Raw genomic sequence first — 20506 nt, 5'->3', positions numbered from 1 at the left:
ACTACTAACAGGGGATCTGGCCAGCTGGATTTCTTCTATTCATTTGGAATTTATCACAAACTTCAATCTGTCAGATGTCTGGAAAAGCAACACAGGAGTATTTGACTAATGATGATCCAGTTTACTACTCAATAACTTCTTCACAATATAAGAAAGAGAAGCTTTCCTTTACAAATTGGACATCTGACATCCAAACAAAAGATATTTCAAAGTCTCTTCAAAGTGGATGGGTCTAAGGAAAATAGTCTGTAAATTGCAGTTGGTCAATATTTAAACAGAGTAAATGAGGTAGACATCCTCCTTTCAGTGAAAACATACAAGCTGGTTCTTGTGAGAAATGATAGCTCACTAGATTATTCCTATTAACTACACTCAGTTTGCCATTGCTATGGCCCCTGTGAAATGACGTGAACCTATACTTGGAGCAGTAACTGGAGTAACTGGAGGAGATCAGTCCTAGTCTTGATAAGATACTGATTTCAGAAAGAAATCCTTCTTCCGTCTCTACATGCACAATACCGCATGTACTGGCAATGATGAGAAAGGGACAAATATGCTGCAAATTTTCTTCAGTAGTTTGAGGTCTTGTAGAGCAAAGAATAGCCACTTCCTTTCTCAAACTATAGAGTACCATGAGAATATATTTTTAAAAGTAAAGCACATACATGCTTCTATACATAGTAGAGAGAAAAATGCTCAGTAAAATATATTCTTTCATTCTTCATACAAATATAACAGATCTTTGACATTATATTTGGGAGAGCAGAATACAGTACTTGCGGTGCTTTTACCAGGAACAGTCAGTGTCAGGAAAAAGGGGAGCCAAGACTTTTGGAGGGAAACAAAACTTTCTTCAGTATTCAAGAATAAATACATCATCATAAAGAAAAGGAGCGTTCTTCCTCTATCAACCAACTCTTACATGTGAGAGTTCTGCAGGATTTATTACTTGTTTTTGCATGGCTCTATATTAGTATACATACACACATGCACATCACGGCTGTGAGCAATGGACTTGCACAACAGGGGAATACCTGAAATCTTGAAGCTATCTTTGATTGAAGTTCTTTTGTTGTAAATTTGAGATTTATTTTAGCTTTTCTGGTACCTGAAAACAATGGTATTTGGAAGACTTTGGTCATTGTAAATGGTGTATTATCTATGCAAATATTGTTCTCCATCCAAAATGGAATTTCAGTAGTAGTCGGGAGGCTTTAAAATCAAATCCTACATTTGACATATTAGAAGAAATTACAAATTCCATAATGCATAATATTATTTTTCTAATGTATCACTGGCCTATAATGAGAAACAATCTATTATATAGATTTTGCATTCAATCTTTTTGTCAAAAACTACATAGCACATCAAAAGTTAATAGCACTGGGGAGTTCAGTGATTAATATGAAAACAAATGGTATATTACAAATTTTCTTTTGTTCTTCATTCACAATGATGAAGCTGCTAGGATTTAACCTTTAAGGGTTAAAGAGTTTAATCAATGTCAATGTCTGATCTTCTGAAGGCGATAAAGAACAGTCTGTCTAGCGATACCCAACAGAACATCACTTTGTCAAGCCACAAAGCGCCCAAAAGCTTGTCAAGTAAGTTACCAGAAACCTCTTTGTGGTTAGAACTCAGCTCCTTCCTGCTTGACCTATTATTTGATATTTGACCACTTGGTTGCAAGACACTTGCTCTTTCCAGCTGAAATGTCACTGGGGCATCTTGTCAGCTCCCCGACATCTCGGCCTGACATACAATTTTACTTTTGTGTGCTACAAGGCAGAAAATGCAGGGCAATGGCCTTGCTTTAAATTCTGTCAGCATCAAAGATGGGCGTCACTCTTGGGTCCTACCAACAACAACAAAAAAGGAGTCTATTTGAAGGTCAAAACAGCCATTACTTTAAAGTCTTTCAGCTTAAACTAAATATATTACCTGCAACACTGGTTTGGGAACTGTCCTTATAAAGTACATAAACATATCATCAGAAATCCTCCCTGCACAATTGTTCTTCTTTCTTATGAAATGCAGACTTGATAAAAGGATGAGTTTTCAGCGCCTGCAGGGACCAGATTCAGCAGTTAACTTAACTTGTTCAAATAGGCAAGTGGTATCATGTAGCTTTACAAGGAGCAACCTGACCTTCTCACATTGACCAGCAGTGACATTATTGTGCAGGAAGAAAAGCAGTCACATCATTTCTGTTTTGCACAACCTGCTTAAAGTTTGCAACTAAATGCTTGTCTTCAGTTGAGCTGACAAGAGAAAAGAGGGGGCTCAGTGAACCATGGCAGGGCTGCCATGAAATGACAGGAATCATTGGCATACATTTCAAATAGCTCTCTCAATCCTATTAAAGTATTGCAGTCCTGCTTTAAAATAGACAAGTATGAAACAACTTTGATAGATAGAGACTAAAATGGCTTATTGATTTTTTTTTTTAAGACTGAGGAAAATTACCCAAAATGTGTCATTCTTTAACATTTAAAAATATACTATATAAAAAATGAACAACTGCAATAAATAAAAGTTTAAAAAAAATAACTGTTTCAGTATGCAAAGAATGAGAAGCGCAGAAATGTGAACATATGAATGCACATTTTCATAAAAATGTAAAATTAATGTCAAAAAATACATACGCTGAACTACAATTCAAAGGTAGCAACAAAATTGCACTTTAATTGCATCATTTTACATTAATGCAATTTTTTCCTTCTAAAAGATTATTGATACAAAGAATCTGAAAATCCATTTTCCATTGTTCTTTTGGGACTGGATGTGACATTCAGGCTGAAGGAACAGACTGAAGACTGAGAACTGGCTCTATTGTGCATAAAACTGTAGGATGTGTCAGGTTCAGCTTGCAATGCCAAAAAATCTGGGATACAACTCTGGTCAGGCTGAATTCCTAGCTTGAAGTCATGGCGATGTTTGAACTCCTTCTTGATTCCTGGATTAAAACAAAGTAATAAAAAACAAAACAAAAAATAATCTACATTTACTGTTAAAGAAGCAAGAAAAATAATTTCATTATGCCTTTCACAAAGGTATGCATATGAAGCATTTGCAACTGTTTGCTTCTTGTCTCCAATGCTTATTTAGAATACTTGGTACCTGAATATATCTATATTAATCTTTAATAAGCAGGAACAAAGGACATTAGGTAGAGTATTCTGCACTAGTAAGTGTTAGGAAACAATAGTCTACTTTATTGGAAGTGCTACAAATACTTAGAGAAAATTTTTACCCCACTTCATTATCATTTCTAGGGTGTGTTTTTTTTAATCAAGTAAACAAACTTGTTCTACAGTCTCCCTGTCATTGTTATCAGGAAAAATACGCCATGCTAACCATGGAAGGTATTAATTTACTTTTAAATATATTTTACCACCAATTGAAATCAAACACTCAATACTCTTCAAATGTTCAAAACACCTTCAATGAAGATGGCCAGAGAATATACACTGAATGTACGTTGATGGGGAACATGATTCATATTTCAATGAGTCTCGACATTCAGTCAAACAGTTATAAAGGTTAGACCAGTTAAAATTCAACATTAAATAACTTCGAGCACCAAAACATTTTGCATCCTACTTTGAAAGATTATGGATAATATCAGTATATCAGCATTAGTAATTTTTTTAAATGCTAAATAAAGACACTCTGTATTCCCTTAAATATCCATAATAATAAACAAACTTAAGAAAACACAATGCCATATTGCTCTTCTACCCTTTACCAAGATATTTTACCCAATGCACCATATAGCTGTGGAAATAACAACCAATTATTTCATCAGGTCATAAAATATGTGAACTTCACATGCAAAGCATAATTACGGAAAAGACAAAAGTTAAGATACTGAAAGACTGTTACAGTATATCTGAGGTTTTATACACTCTCTCTTTGGCATTTCAGGAAGAGTATACATGTATATATAAACACACACACAGACAGAAATGCATATATACAGAGGCACAGATTCCAATATACATACTCATAGATATCCAGACAGAGGCAGAAGGGTGTGTCTATATTCGTATTTCAACAAATCCAGACTCAATCATACGTATAAAGACACATTCATGAGATTCCCCTTTCCTCTGTTACTACTGCTGGAGAAAAATCAATGGTTGCCTCTAACACCTACTTCAACAGTTCCCTTTGATAGGGACTCTTGATTTCCTGATTCACCACAAGCCGTATTGCAGCTACTGTAAACAGCTAGGTTATGTTAGGCCTTCACTAAGAACCCATACAGTAGCAAATTTAGATGACTACTTCAAGAAGATAGTTAAAATGAGGTAGTGCCTTGAGTTTTTCTAAACTATGGTGGTGATGAGGATGAGATAACCAGCAGAACTGGCAAGTATGATCTGTAACACTCCAGCTTTTCAGCCCTTCAGGCTCAAAGCCATGCAGAATGGGAACCATTAAAAAGCCAAAGCACAAACAAGATCTATTGCATTTGTATCAGCACATTTGAAATGAGATCTCAATGAAGGCATCCACCTATTACACCGATTAACAGTCTGTTATTTGCACACTTTAATCAGCTGACCACATAACCAAAATTCACTCTAAAATAAAGTCATTCATAAGAAAATATTATGACAGTATTGAAATATGCAAATAACTTGTGATGCTCTAAAAACACTTCTGTGTGTAAAAACCCGAAATCAAGAAGATATAAGCTATAAACAGGTTTCACTCTGGATAACAAATACTGGAAACTAAACATACTGGTTTGTACTGCTTTCAACATCTGAATCAGCATATCACAATGAGTATAAATCACATCCTACAATTACACTCTCATATTACTCTTTTTCTAGATGTAGTGAGGTTTTTTTTGAAGAATACGGCATCAAAATCCCAGTAAGGAGATAAGAAATCAGATTTCCTTTGAGAGTTGCAAAAAAAATGTATGAAACTTAATGATTGGCAGCAAGTCAATAGACTATGTTACAGTAAAAGCTTCTCTGTTGGGGGAAAAAAGCTCTGTTTTGGTTATCTAGATCCTGTGCTGTACTTCTTAAAAAGAACAGAATACTCTCCATTGAATAGAAGGGAAATCAGATCTAATAGCAATGTGATTGATGTAAAAAAAAATCTTGGCTGTTACTCGTAAGAACTGTTTTGATCCAATATCATTATATACACTCATGATGAATAAGAAAATAGGATTCTATAGGTTAGATGAAAAAATACTCAGAACTGTTATAACATTCATTGTTTGAACACATACCTGTACGCAGGAATTTTAAAGGCAGTTATAATTTCCCCAACAGACCTCTTTCAACATTATTGTATTTAGACACCTTTCTAAAACATGTATTAAATTGACAAACTCAAATGACTATGCCAGAGCTGCGATGATAATCCATCATATAAATATGCATTCAGGTAATTTTTGAAAGAGGAATTATGTATCTTAAAAAGGGTGTCTATTCAGGTAAATCTTTAGCACAGCACTTTTATTTACCCGATAAGCTGTAAATGATTCCATCTAAACTGTTACACTTCATCAGGTAAATAGATATTTAGGACACAGTATGTCTAGCAAAAATATGCTTTCAAAATATTTATGTAATATAGTAATTGGTCATGTCCTATGGTTATTTTTCAAAGTTTGATAGCCTAACTTTATAAAACATGTTTTCCCAAAGACCAAAGTACGAAAGGTTAGTCTGTACTATGGAATAATTGCTTTCTAAACTATAGTTAACTCAAGCAATTTTTTAGTGTTAGACATGGAAAAAGATTTCTAAAACAATTATTCTCTACAGTTTTTCTTCTGTGACTAACCTATGATCACATTTAGGACCTAGTTTACAAGCTGACTCATGATACATGAGCTGTTTTACTAAAGTTAAAACTGATTTATAGTGAGTTGCTTTATTATGTAGGATATTGTGAGGAAATATTGTAAAACCATAATGTATTATATCCTTATATATGTTTTTATTGCAATGTTGGCCTACTCAAAAGCATCATGTGGTGACCAAAGACACCCCATTTTGCTTTTAGATATCAATACTTTTGGAATAATACACACAGTTAGACACTTGGAATTAGAAGACTATGCACGTGTTATGACAGTGGTGCAAACAGATAACTACATAAAGAAATTCACTGTTAGAAGTATATTGTTTATCTTCAATTGTAGGATTAAAATCTATAACCAGAGCTGAAGCCACAAATCAGTCAGAATGGTTTCAGCCTTCAAAGTCTACACAAGGATAATTTCACTGGACCACAATTTTCACTATAATACCACACTACAATTTTCAATTGCACTCTACTATTTGTATGCTACAACAATAACTCCTTCCAATTTTGGGATTTCCCACCACTAATTTTAGTCACTTTAAACTGCTTTCAAATATTAAATTTCAAAACACAGTGGCCCAAACCTCCCTTCCACTTTCTTATGACCTGTAACATTCTATATTATAAAAAAATCAGAATAATAAAAAAGTGGTAAGGTTTTTGTGAGTTAAGGTTTCTGGGTTGTGAATAACAAGCTTACATATATGGCTTTGACTGAGGCAAGAAAGTAATGAAACTGCTTAGAATCAGAACAGAAAATGACTAAGGGATGAAATAAAAGGGCTGAAAGAATAATACTGAAGTTACAAGATAAAACAAAGACTCAGTTATGGAGGTTCCCTGGGTGATGATGCAGGTGCAGTAATAAGTTCACATGCAGTGTAAGTAATGTATATCAAAGTAAATTAAAGACAATTATTGAATTACAAGGCCAAAGTGTGATCTGGAAATCACCTGATTACAGGATACTTAGGTGTGTGAGGATGCCTGACAGCAAACAGAAGTGCAGAGGGAGGAGCAAGCTGTAGTTTCTTTTGAATTCTAGCTACGCCTAAAATCTCTGGAAAGGCTGTAGCACAGTCCCTCAAGAGTAGGAAGACGTGTAAGGTAAGCGCAGACACAGAGAACAATGGGGGAAAAGTGGGAAACAGTCAATATATTTCTCCACAACTGATTTCTGATACTGATGCCTCTCACCCCAACTCTAGAACATACATATACACAGTAATACTAGTAGACAGCAAATCAAATGGCCAATAATGTTCTTTTCAGTTTCTCCCACCTATGCTATCATTGTGGCTTGCATCATTTCACTGTAGCAATAGTAACTCCAGCAAGTGTTAAAGAAACAACCACTGTCTTCAATAACCATTTTGCAGCACTTATGTGGAAAACCTATTTCCCTATAGAGAAAGATGCACATTTTCAGATCATTCACAACCTCCTTCTCAGACTGCTATTTCTAAAACTGAGTTGCCTTTTGCCAGACAATGCCAATGGACTTCCAGTACGCTGCTCATTCTTTTGCTGTTGAAAGTAGCTCTAAGAGCCATTTCTCACTCTCAGTGAAATAAATAAAACATCAGGCTGATGAAAATGCTAGAAACTGGTGCTTAAAATGGAAAGTATTACTAGTGGGTGTCAGTGTAATAGAGTGCTAGTTAACAAACTTTTTCAAAGCAGGAATGTATGCTGGCCAAAACTAGGAAGTTTGCTTCCCATGTCAATGATTTTGCAATTCTGTATGCTGAGGCAGTAGGACTAAATTGGTGCCCTGACACAAAGTAGGAAAACGGTAACATTCGGTATAAATTTTAATTGTCAGCACTCCTGCCTGGATTCTGCAAACAATTTGCTATCAGAGAATAATTCAATGGGCTGCCAACTCATTACATATTAAGTCAGAAAGGTAGACACACAACACACTTTGGGTGCTGCTAGCCAACAATACTAATGGTTTTGTTCATTATCAAAGAATTCCCTCTTCCACTTTCAGGAGTTTTTAAACAAACATATGAGTCTGAAATATCTGGAAATATTTTTTTTTCCTGCTTTTCTAATGCTTTAGCATTTAATGCATTCAGTGAAATCACACTCTAGAGGCTCAATTAAAAGCAATTAAGAGAAAGATTTCATAATATGGTATTTGTTTTTCTAAAAGAATATCCTGTTTTACTCAAACATACTTAAACCTGGTACGTTTGAAGAACACACAGGATTGGATGAATTATCACATCAGATGAACACCTTATCTTCAATGTTTTGTTGGCTTAAAGACAAATAATTTGGTTTTGCATTGCTAATTTTGATGATTTCTAAATATTTTGGCCAAAATCCACCATACAGCCTATATAGTAAGTTTCTCTTCCAGATGCTTCATCGGAATACACACAGAAGTCTCTTATTTTCAGGTCAAATTCTCTGCACTACACTAATAATACCAAAACATTAGGCAAACTATGTAGTGCACTATTTTCATGGTGAAATGCTCAGTCTGTATTGATTTTGATCCAAGTTTCCAAATTCTTTAGTACTTTTTGCCCATGCTGCCTACCACTGTCTTTCCACTTTCTCCAGAATGGAAGCAACTTTTATTTATTTTTAACCTGAGTAGCTAACCCAAATGGCTATTGGCTTACCTTGCGCTGCATGTGGCAAACAACATTGAAAGGTACGCTGTACTCTTACTAAACCATTGTGACACCTCTCCATGTTTTGCATCAGTGTGTAAGACTGTTGCTATCTTTAACTGATGTTCCTCTTGCTTCCAAGAAAGCCCTTCCTACTATGTGAGTTTTCCCACAGCTTTTCATTGCCTCAGATCAGTATTTCTCTCTCTCATGGTTATCTCTCAGCTCTTTGCTTCTTTCTAGCAAGAAGAGGACAAGGTAACTACAACCAGAGACTAAAACACTCACGACACCATGCTGAGGCACAAGTGGCTTATGTAGTAGTCCTCTCCACTTAGCCTTTTCTTCTGCCAGTGCTAGTGGGAAAACAGTCCCTATTCAACTAGTTAAAGTGTCAAACTTTATATTCTCTTGAGAAATGTATTCAGTCATCAGCCGAATTCCTAGACAGTGTGACTGTCTGACGTAAGCCTTCAAAGTTTTGTCTGAGTTGCATGTATACTGCCGCTCTAGCAGAAAAAGGAAAAAAGTGTATTTACATTAATTTTGCCAAACATTAGCATCTTCTGTCCAATCATTTGAATGCAGAAGTGTTAGGAGAAAACAGCTTAGAGAACAAGGGTTGACACATACAGTGTGAAATCTTAAGGTGCTTGAATGCAATGAGGGAGAAAGTGAGACAGAACCACATTTCATCTCCCTAACTGTGCTATAGTCCACATGAACTTTGTGACAGGTCTCTGTCTCTCAGCCACACTTCACTAGCTTCTGCTGACATTCAGCTGTCAGACAGCAACCCTTTACCATGCCCCTAACATGCTCTACAGCTTCACCCAATTAACTCGCTTTCACTTGACATTGCAGCAAAAAGCTTCATAATAGGTGGTCAAGGTGCATGGTGTCTGCTTGCCCTCTAACTGCTCACGCACAGCAAAATGCTTAGCTACCTTCCTTTTTGTCTGTTTGCTCCGAACTGGTGCAACTACAATTTAGGCATTCTGCTACTAAATAGGACAAGGACAGCACACCTTTGCCAGTGGTGCATTAATCTATCTTTTACCAAAGACTAATTTTAATGCAGAATCCTAGAGCTAATAATCATATACATTTTGACAAAAAAGAAATTACACTGATTCAGTAAAATACTTCAATCACTTTATAATTAATAAAGATATACTGTATCAGCAATACGGATACAATGGGGAAAGAGGGAAAAAGTAATTATTCCTAATAGTAACATTTAACAACATAAAGGAGAAAGATCTAGGAACAATGAAAGTGTCTTTATGATGCAGCTTTCTTGCATTAAAAAATCTTTAGGCCTTCAGAAGATTAATTTTTGCTATGGATTTCTGCCAAATATGCAATATTTTTGAGGAATAATATTCAGAAATATAAATCTATGTAGCTAACAAAACAAATGAACTATTAAAAAATGGAAATCAACAATTTAGGGTTCTCCTGATAGCTTATATAAAAATGAGAACAAACATGGAACTCACTGTTACTTTGCAGACAAATGCCTTGAGAATACTCCAGTTTGCTCACTACTTCTCTCAAGTATATTTGTACTAAGTATGTGGAGTAGGTCAGAAAAGGCCCTTAAAAATCCAATACGCAATAAGTATTGATGATGTTCAAGCACTCTTTGCTGGAGGCATGCTTGTTAACCAAGGGTGGAACAGTCTGGATGAGCACTGGTGTCTGGACAGTGGAATTAGGAGAGTTGCTGTAGCGAATGCCTTCTGGTGGCCTTATGGGTTTCAACTAGCAGAACTCCAGCAAGGCAAGGCTCAAAAGACTATCTGGGAAGCCCTTTCAGATTCTGGTGTTTGCTAAACTACAGCAAGTTCAGATCGGTTATGTAACCTATTTGCTTTCCCAGCATATCTACAGGGACAAGTCCCCTTGAAGTTCTCTCTAAAAACCACTGAAAGGGCATTTTTTCCCACAAGAAATCCGATTTTCATAAAGAGAAGCAGACATCCAGTTTGTAGAAAGCAGAAGCTCAAAAGAAGCCATAAGCATGAAGGAAGGAAAACAAAAAGGAAATATATTGATTGAGGTGTAAAGCAGACACCTCTCTTGACAAGAATTTATGGCAAGGACACAGAACCAACTTATCTTTATGAAAGGTGGTGAAAAAAGCGCAAGTCATAAGGACTTGGAACTCGCACACCTCTGACAGAGGTTGCTGATGCAAAAATGGGTAGTTTTGCAGCAATGAAAAAGAATGCAGTGAACATCTCACTTGGATTTCAAGTAGGAAAATGGTATTACTCGGACTGAAAATGAAGTGCCAGGGACACACAAGGCCTCTTAGTGGAGAATATTATTGCAGATCTCTGCAAAAACCTTTAGGGGAGCAAAAAGTTATTTCAGTCCACTTGGTTGTGAGAATATAATCCAGTGTTGTCCATAATCCTGAAGTGAGAAGGGAAATGCTGATCTCGTAAACTGACAACCTTCAGCATCCCCTAACAAACAGCAGATTGATGTTAGCTCTTAGGAGACAACAGAATTAGGATCATAAAGTGGACGCAGACATGGCTTATGCAACCTATCTGCACCTATTTGAAAAACAGACTGATTGTAATCTGTTACCAAAATACAGACAAACACTTGCATGCTGAGTAAGAACATCTGCATTTGCATTACGCTACAGGCTAATCTAAATCTCAGTTCATCTAAATAACTCTATTAAACTGAGTAGCCTCTTAAAAAGATGCTCTAATGATAGAGCAAAAAATGACTGACTTATACCACATGCTTAGAAGTGAACTACTACTACTACTGTCAACTTCATTTTCTCAAAATGAATGTTTATTATTAAAATCATCAATGTATTAGGAGGACTAAAAGTTCCACCCTTCTAGCACTGGCCAAGGCAGTGTACATATTCTGAATTTGCAACCTGCAACCTCCCAGCCAAAATCCTAATAAGGGCTCCATCCCCCTCCCCCATAAACGATCTGAGAGAAGGCTTCACCGGGAAGAGGTACATTTGGCTCCAAGTAGGTTTGGGATAGTTTGCAAACTTCCGTTTGCTTATCCAAACCAAGCACTTTAATGTTTGTTCATCCCCAGTAAAACTTAGTTGAAGTAACTTCAGGAGGGAATTATTCCTTCTCCCGCAAATTGCATGCAATATCTGAAGCAGTGTGTCAATAGAGTTCTAAAGGGTAGTTTTATAACAGTAATGCTCAGGGCAAACAGTTGGCTCTCTGGCAGTATTGCTTATAAAATATCAGTTGATATCTGAATAGCCTAAAAAAAAATATTTTAGGCTCAATTTCAGTTGATGGCTAACATGTAGGTCTTTTGTAAATGCAAGATGCAAATTACACTAACTGGGCAAGGAATCAAGCTTATCAGTTATAAACAACTTGAGTGTGGGTGAGCTAGGTTTACTGTCTCTATTGGTTTTGGCTGAATTTATATACACAGTTATACTTCAGATTGAAATTAAATAAAAAAATCTAATAATTACTTCCACAGAACTTTTTATACTTGTTAGATTCCTGAGCACAATCAGCCTCTAAGAACTGCTCTTAGCTCAGGTACTAGATCATCACTTTCTGTGGGGCTTACCATGTAGTTCAAGTGAGTCCACTAGGCAAATGGAACTAATATTTCCTGCATACCAATCATATTTTATGTGAATCAACATTTTAAAACTGCTAATGGAATTTCATCCTTTCATATATATATATGCCAAATGTGTGTTCTGAAAGCACAGAACAGTTAAAACAAACAAACAAAAAAACCCAACCAAAAAGCCAGAACCCACCACCACCACATACAACACTACAAACTACTTTCATCAGGCACGTAAAATTTTTATCAGAAGAGTCATGAAGAACACAGAAGAAGACTTGGAGAGAGGCTTCTTCAGCTTTTTGGTTTGTAAAACAAGAAAGCTGTAACACAACTTTAAAAAATCATTTTACACAGGGATGTTTCAGTAATTTGGTGTGCCTTGTACATTCCAGAATGGTACCTTAAATTCCTTTATGCAGAGCTCCTGATTAGATTACACTCTTCTAAAAAATCTATTTAAAGTGTAGTAAACTTCAGTAAGTTATTAAATTAAACTAGAAATTCCTAAAGCAATAGGATGTCTTGACACGTACAGATTAAAACAAAACTGGATGACTTTGAGTGTCAGGAAGCTTTGCAAAGTCCTGGTTAAGTTACAATACATGCTCAGGCTCCCAAAAGAGTGCAATGCATTTACTAGGCCCTGTGAAAGAAAACTTGATGTCACACAGTCTGAAAGACTAACAGGTCCCTGACCATAAGTGTATAACCACCATATGAGCTGATCCTTTTGTGATCAAATGAGTACCCTTGGTACTCAAGAAAAGCTGAAAACAGTGAATTATTTCATTATTGTGGCTCTGACCTCCAAGGGCTTTCTTTGTCAAATTACCTGCAACACCTAGATAGGACAAAAAGCTTTCAAAATATTGGTGAACATACAAATTTAAGAGAGGCAAGTATTGTAATGTCAGCTTTATGGTGACATTTACTGAGTGAACTATGGGTTTATGGGCCGATTTCAGTTGAGGGCCAGATCCAAAAGCGTGGTGCCTTAAAGCAATGTGGCTTTAAAGGTTCCATGGGTGCCTCTCTAAAAAGCTGTAGGAATTGAAGCAGTTACACCTTCTGAAAAGGATGAAATGGAATCATTGCATCATCGTAACATCACTTTGCTTTCCTAATATCATCACATGTAGCAGGGAAACTCTGCTCGTGATTAACCACACTATTCTTGCCTATATTTTTAGTAAATTTTATCAGTTACTGTGCATTTTAAAGGTACGCTACTTTCCATTTAAAAAAAAAAAAAAGTAAATTGATTGCTTAACAAAAAGAGGGTCCTTCCTTTCCAGAAGGTAGCATTTCTGAAACAAGTCAACAAAAAAACCCAAATTCTTGTAAAATGAGAAAGATACAGTTTAATAAGCACATTTGTTTCTAAATCTCTTTAACTGAACCATTACGCAAACTGAAGAAAACAAAAGTTACTTGAAAAATCAAGACTATTATCATGATAACTTCCTTTTAGCTGACAGTGAACCTCTTTACCCTACTGTGTACTCATTTAACATTTTTTAGATTTGTTCAAGTACTAGTTTATTCAACAGGCCAAACTGCTTCAGGGAGCAGAGTCTCTGGAGAAAATAGGTCCTTACTATGATCAACTGGAAAAACTGTGCCTTCACTGCATAATGTGGGTTTCACAGACTTCCATGAAAAGTTTTTATACGTAATTTAAAAACAACAACAACAAATAAATAAATATATGTTGGGTAAATATTAAGCAGTGTAACTTAAATATGTAAAACCCAATAAAAATAAACATTAAGATGTAACTTGCTGACTGTATGCCCTTAAATCATGTCAACATTACAGGAAAAAAATTGTGAGTTAAGAACAGTGTTATGCTTCATGCCCTAACTCTGAATTTCCTGTCCTTTTATCTCTGCAAGTCATACTCTCTAGTATATTTTAAAGGGGTATTTTTTTTTCATTTCTCACATTAACTTTTATGCTTAAAGTACAAAATGCAAGCAATCAGGCAATGGAAATAGGTAAAAGCACATATTTCTACAAAACCATGTTACCCTGCTGCAAAAACGTCACAGAAAGGAATGCAAAGGTTTGTTCTTTTTCTCCCAGTTGAAAAGGATGCAAACATGCACTATTATAGGAGAAGACAGGGGAAAAAGAGCATGAGCAAACCAACAGAAAAACAATCTGATTTTGTAAATTCCAGAAAGGCACAAAGTAAAGGAGACTGCTGTGGTTTACAGCTACCCTTCTTTATCATTCTCATTATCTCCGTTTGGCCTGCGGAGGATACACTCCTCCTCCACTTGGACTAGTGAGGTGAGGTCTGACAGCTGAGAAATCTGCTGTGGGACCAAGGGTGGAGATGATACCCAACCCTGTGCTCCCATGACCCTCCTTCCAGTCAGTGCACCAGAAGCAGAGACTATGAGGAGACAGAGCACCAGAGACAGTTGTCTCCTGTGGAGGAAAGTTTGCCCACTAGCTGGCACTGAGTTCTCTGGTGGTGGGGCGCCGGTCGCCTCCCTGCCACCCAGAGCGAAACACAGACCTCTAAACACGAGGTTTTGCTTTACAAACTCTCAGAGTACATCTTTTGAGGGAAATACTTACTTCCCCACTATTTTAAATGCAGTTTTATGCTTAAACAGATTCTCTGGGCCCAATCCAGTTAAATGTGAGCACAAATTTCTTTTTTCCCTTTTTTTTTTAAATGGGTGCATGTAGCATTATCCACGCTACATTATAAGTGGGGACATGCTGCACATATATGCATTTCTGAGGCTGGCTGAGAAAGAGGCAGGCTCCTGGAAACACTGCCCTAGGTCTTACTCTCTTGCCTTTTTTCCCTGCAAACTGGGCAGTGAGGTACTGGTACAAAGTAAACAAGAAACACCACAAAAGACAACAAAAATCTTTCCACCTATCATCCCAATCAATTGCGTTGCAACTCACAGGTAACATCTATACATCTTGCACTCTTTATCAAAGCTAATGCCTGAAGATCAGCACTGAATTTTCTCCTTATAAGCAGTGCTTTACATACTTAGCTCGAAACACAAAACCAAATAGGTGTCAGAACAAGAAAACAATTATTCACAAGAGTATACCTTATAGGATCTAAATTTAAAATGTCAAGAAAATACCAGGAAGATGACAATCTGGATTGCATGGATTCATTTGCCATTTAAGTATCTGAGTTAGACTCATTCAGGCACAGCTATGCTTTAATCCCCTCCAAAAATTTCTCAGCTAATTCAGTCTCAGAACAGACATTCCCTTTATGTTTAACCCACAGTTTAGCAGAGAATAATAGAAGCTTCCCAGCTCTCTTTCTTGAAATAACTTCTTCAAAAGGGAGGAGGAAGCACTTTCTGGCCTGAGTAAAAGTCCTTGAGTCTGGAAAGAATGAATTTGTCTGCCTTTGTAGAGAATATTCCTTTTCTTCTATAAAGCCAGTAAAATTGTGTCCTCAGCTCTGTTCTGTAAAAACTTTTTCCCAGGGTTAAATGTCCTGGCCTATAATATCCAGTTCTCAAAATAACAGCTTGTCTAGCACTCCCAATACTTTTATTTCTACTGCAGCATTAGTGGTATACATAATAATATACAAAAGTTTCTTTTAATTTGATGTGCTGAAAATGTCACTTTGAGAGGTGTGGGAAGAAGGCAAAAGAAACAGGAGTGCACAGAAAATAGGAAGCAAACATATGCAGCTGGTGAATAAAACTCATTGCATATTACCAATGAAACACATTTTGAAAGACCACTGCAAAGACATCTAATAAGGAAAATGGCATCACATGGCTGTCTCCCAACTCACAGTTGCCCTCCACAGCAACTGGGGCTTTTCTGAAACACGCAATTTCAGGAAACTCCACGTGCCATACTGCAAATACAATAAAAGACTAGCTCATTCCAGTATTTCTCCTTCAAAAACTGAACAAAATAAAGTGTAGGCATTCACTTCCTTCTTCTCTGTTAATCTGCTGCAGGCAGAGAATGAATGTGTGATGATTTTTTATGGGGCAAACTTGAACCTATACTTAGACTTCTTTCCTTACACAAATCATTAGTTTCTTTAAATCAATTTCCAATTAGTTGCTCCGAGAGGTACAATCATTGCACTGGCCTGACCATTTCGGATAAGAGATGAATACAGCTTCAGGTTCCAAGTGTCTTGTTTTCAGTCCTGGGAACTGAGGACCCTTGTTTCTGAGCTGGTAGTTCCAGTACCTCACTAGAAACACATTTCTAATGCCATAGAAATGCAAACCATGAAGGAAAAAAAGGAAAGGAGATTAGCTTCCTGAAAACATGACCCTCCTTTTTTGCGACTCAGCCAATGACTTGAAAGATTTGTTTTGTGCTTAACATCGGAACAAACCTGCGGTCATTTAGGAACTTCATGGTTTCCATTAAACCGCACAGCATGGACATTTGGAATTTCACGGCAACTGTGAAGTGAGAATGTAGATCTTGCTTTTCCAAAGCACCGGCCTCTGCCGAGAGCTAACACCCACACACATTCACTCACATTCCTTAGCCAATTCATGTCATTAAGGAGACTTTAAGAACAGACAAAACAAAGAAAGAAAAAAAACCACACAAAGAAAAAAAAAAATCCAAAATACAACCCCACTTAAACCTCTCTCTTAAGCACTTGAAAGCAAAACACTGTAAGTGGAAATGTAATGTTTAAATGAAGTGAACACATTGTGTCCATCCACAGTGTTTACAGCATTAACTCTACAACTACACTGAAAAGCTGAAGTATTGGAAACCACCTAATTACCCAAACATTTACCTCTCTGCAGGTGTAAATACATGGGCCTAATAAGCCTTCCCACTGTGAAAGCAGTTACTTAAATTATATTAAAATATTAAAAACTATTTAATGAGCTTTTTTACCCTAAAGTAAATTGAGTGTGTGCCTTAACCTGCTTCAGGCAAAGGAAGTTTCAAACATATTGGTTTTGAAACTAGCCATTATTTCCCATGTTGCAAAAATGGCAATTTTATTTCCCAACAGCAAATGAAACTGTCAGGAAAATTTAGATGCAATAAAATTGGGTGGTTAAACCAACATGCTGGATTTGGAATAAAACTGAATTAAAGGAATTAAAATTAAGCATTATGTCAGTCAAACTTTATAAAAACTATTTTAAACAGGGGGGGTCGTGGTGGTGTTGGTTGTTGTTTTTTGGGGGGGGGGGTTGCAAAAGTTAGGTTTTGGACTTGATGAAGTCCACCCATAACTGCCCATTTTATGTCCATCAACAGTGTCACATTTGAAATTTGCGCAATGAAAAATATTTTGCATAAAATGTGTTGCTTCTGGCAACGTTTCTGCCTAAATAAAAAGTTGTCAGGCAGTGTGTGACTTTAGTGGTACAGAGTTTAAAATGGTGGCTTCAGTCCAAGGCTAGCTAATAACGGCTGACATGCACTGGAATCTTGAGGCCTAAATCAACATTGTTTTCACAGCTGTAATTAAGCCACCTAATCAGAAGCACATTTTGACGGGACAGTTTCTGGAAGCCAGACATTACAATTTCTTATGCCTGGAGCGCAGTGGCTCATGAGAGGTCCTCATTTAATTTCAGGTTTAAAAAAAAAAGAAAAAAAAAAAGGCTGTAAAATGAAAAGACTATAAAAAAAGCAGTGTACGGCTGTTGAAATGAAGCAGGCCTATGTGTTCATGCCTTGACCAACCCTGCATCCCACCCTCCTTCGGCTCTCTGCCGAGTCCCCAGCTCTCAAGTGGCAGCTGCACACAGTGAGATTAAGGGCTTCTGCCAAAGTCAACAGATGAGCTGGTCTGAACTGGCTCTCTGTGTGTTCTGATTGTAAATTGTGCTGGTGATGATTAGAGAACTCTAACACAGGATGTCGACTCTTAAAACTGTCCAGAGAAAATAATTTTTTTTTTTTTTAAGTTCAGGAAATTTTTTTAAACTTCTTTTGTGGCTTGGTACATAGTGTTGTGTCTATAACTTTCAGATGATTCAAACATGCATTCACACAAATTAACTATATTATTAAAAAAATACACCATTACTTGCTCACAGCAAGATCCTTCATTTAGGGATGTTTACATAGCAGTGTTGCTGCTGAATGCAATTCTCTGACTAGCACACTCCAGCAGTCTTGTGTTTCTACCACCTGCCAGTGGAAGATACCCCTGAAATTCAGACTATCAACTTTTTTTGTTGTGTGACTATCACTTCAGGACGTTGCCATACCTGAAACATCTAAACTGTCTTGCTCTTTTTCTGGAGCGCAGCTACGTTAGTAACTTTAACATAAACTTTCAACCCCAGAGGCCATTGTAAAACTATCAATATGAAGGCACCAGTCACTGGGGTCTGATTACATTTAGTTCTGCATTTTAATTACATATGGATTCCATTAACTGAACCTTTTGCCTTATAGGCAACATTTTAATCAAATTACTATAATTTTCAAATATGTTACAATAGTCTGACAAGTTAAAAGTTCACATACCTAGAATATTGAGTATCAAAAAATTTTTGCATAGAAAAGGAAGTATTCTTTACGAAATAGCAAATGTGTTGTTGGATTACTGTAATTTTTTGAACACCTTGCCCTAAGTTACATAATGTGATTTATAATAGCGGTTTCATATTATTATTTTTTTATTGGTACTACATAACCAACAAATAGTTTAAACTACATGATTTATACTGTTTGGTTACAACTATTACTTGTGTAAGCAATACTACATTACAAGGTAAGCATTTGCACTAGGATACCTGCATTCCTTGGCTATGCAGTAAGGTTGGCAAGTGATGCCCAATTGCTTAAAATCAGGTAAGAAATGCAAATATTTCAGTGAAAAAATAGTTTCTGCAAGATATTACTGCTTTGTGGATTCAGCCTGATAGAGACTTCAGGCTTAGTAAATATTTTGAATACAGTTTTCTACTTTTGCCTAACTTGATTATTTCCACTCTTTCATGTCTATTATCATCTCAATAGTTGGGAAATTCTCCTTGTGGGCCTGTCAGATTTTTCTTTACTTACTACCACTTTAAGAACATTCCTATGTTTCACAGTAAATAAACCACGCACTAGTAATTAACAGTACTGAGCAAAAGTTACAATTCTTTGAGGTCCATATCTTACTGAATTCTGTCCTAGACTATTTCCAAGAAAACACTGCAAGACAGAGGGTAACAATAAAAATAACAAGTCTGATTATTTTCTGCAAGGCAAATTAAGAACTAGTATCTCCAAATCTTTCACAAAACCAGTTCAATGCCAAATCTTTCAAAAAATCTTTTCAGTTCAACTGTGCATCAGGCTAGCATGAAGTAGTGGAAAAGCCAAGCAGAGTTTTCATCCAGGACCTATCTGCTTCTTGCAACATCTGGGAAGAATTCCCCCAGCTACATCAGTCATTCCATGTCCTAACCCAAGAGATATGGCTCCGACCCATGAAAGACGCTCTCTGACATTTAACATGACACCAATGGAGTGAGTGCCTTTCTCCTATGCAGCAAGTGAAAAGGCAAATAGTTTTTTTTCTTTCTCTCCAGCTTCGTCCTCATAATTCTAAACGTAAGACATTGCATACCTGTTAGATTCAGGTCTCAGCCTCGAAACACAGGCTGAACTGGTAACAAGGAAACAAAGGGTATGGGGGAAAGACAGGTAAAACCACTGCCCTGACCAGCCTGGCTAAGTAGGAAGAAACTGTCAGTGGTGTAGTTAACTGATAAATTTGAGTTTTAAATATTTATTTTCTCTCTCCCCGCCATGAACAGGGTTGCTGAGAACTGAGAGCTGACTGCTCTGAGTAGGAAGAAAAGTGAACATTTCGCTTAATGCAGTTCTTCAACACAAATATATGAGAGCATATGTCAATTACTAGCATCTCAACAATAAATATGGATTTTTCACACTTAAGATCATTCTACTTGCTTCTCTCACCTTACCAAAACCTACAATTCCTGTATTTTCAGTACTTTAAGTGATATTACCAGGCATTTTCAGACAAAGGACAGTCACAGCCACAACTGTGGGGAAAAAAAAAGTAAGGATGATGCAAAGCCACATAAAGCAATGAGTGATTTCATTTTCAACCCCAGTTAGGAGAAGCATCCAAAGACAACAGTTGTTTTCGTGGTTAGTTAGAGAACTCTGCTCTTCTTACAGACCTTCAGTTCACCCCTCTCACCCATCTGAAACTCACCTTCTCCCCCCCTTTCAGTTAAAGTTATCCTTTTGGCTCCCCAATTTTCCATTTCTCCAGGGCACACAAAGCTTTTCTCTCTCCATCGTCTTTATAAATTACTGTATTTTCTCCTTCATTTTCTACTCTCCTTTGATTCTGAAGTGAAAGCAGTAAAAGGAAGGAGTATCACCAGATCAACTGCACATTCAGGATCAGAGAAACACCTGACCACTACTAATATTACTAGTTATATTACAAG

The 20506-nt window shown here is 36.7% G+C and overlaps 1 protein-coding gene across 5 annotated transcripts in view; it reads right to left on the bottom strand.

Annotated features, from left to right (window-relative positions):
- Positions 1-2775: 2775 nt before the first annotated feature.
- The window catches only part of CCDC171 (coiled-coil domain containing 171), a 157202-nt gene continuing 139471 nt past the window's right edge, over positions 2776-20506 (bottom strand). For all 5 annotated transcript variants that reach the window (XM_072860212.1, XM_072860215.1, XM_072860214.1 and 2 more), the window contains one exon: positions 2776-2956. In XM_072860212.1, coding sequence (XP_072716313.1) covers positions 2915-2956 — 42 coding nt within the window. In that variant the 3' untranslated portion in view covers positions 2776-2914. The remainder of the gene's footprint in view (positions 2957-20506) is intronic.

The sequence above is a fragment of the Ciconia boyciana genome, chromosome 4 (assembly GCF_034638445.1).
Source record: "Ciconia boyciana chromosome 4, ASM3463844v1, whole genome shotgun sequence".
NCBI classification, from domain to species: Eukaryota; Metazoa; Chordata; class Aves; order Ciconiiformes; family Ciconiidae; genus Ciconia; species Ciconia boyciana.
This window is presented reverse-complemented; position numbering and strand designations above follow the sequence as displayed.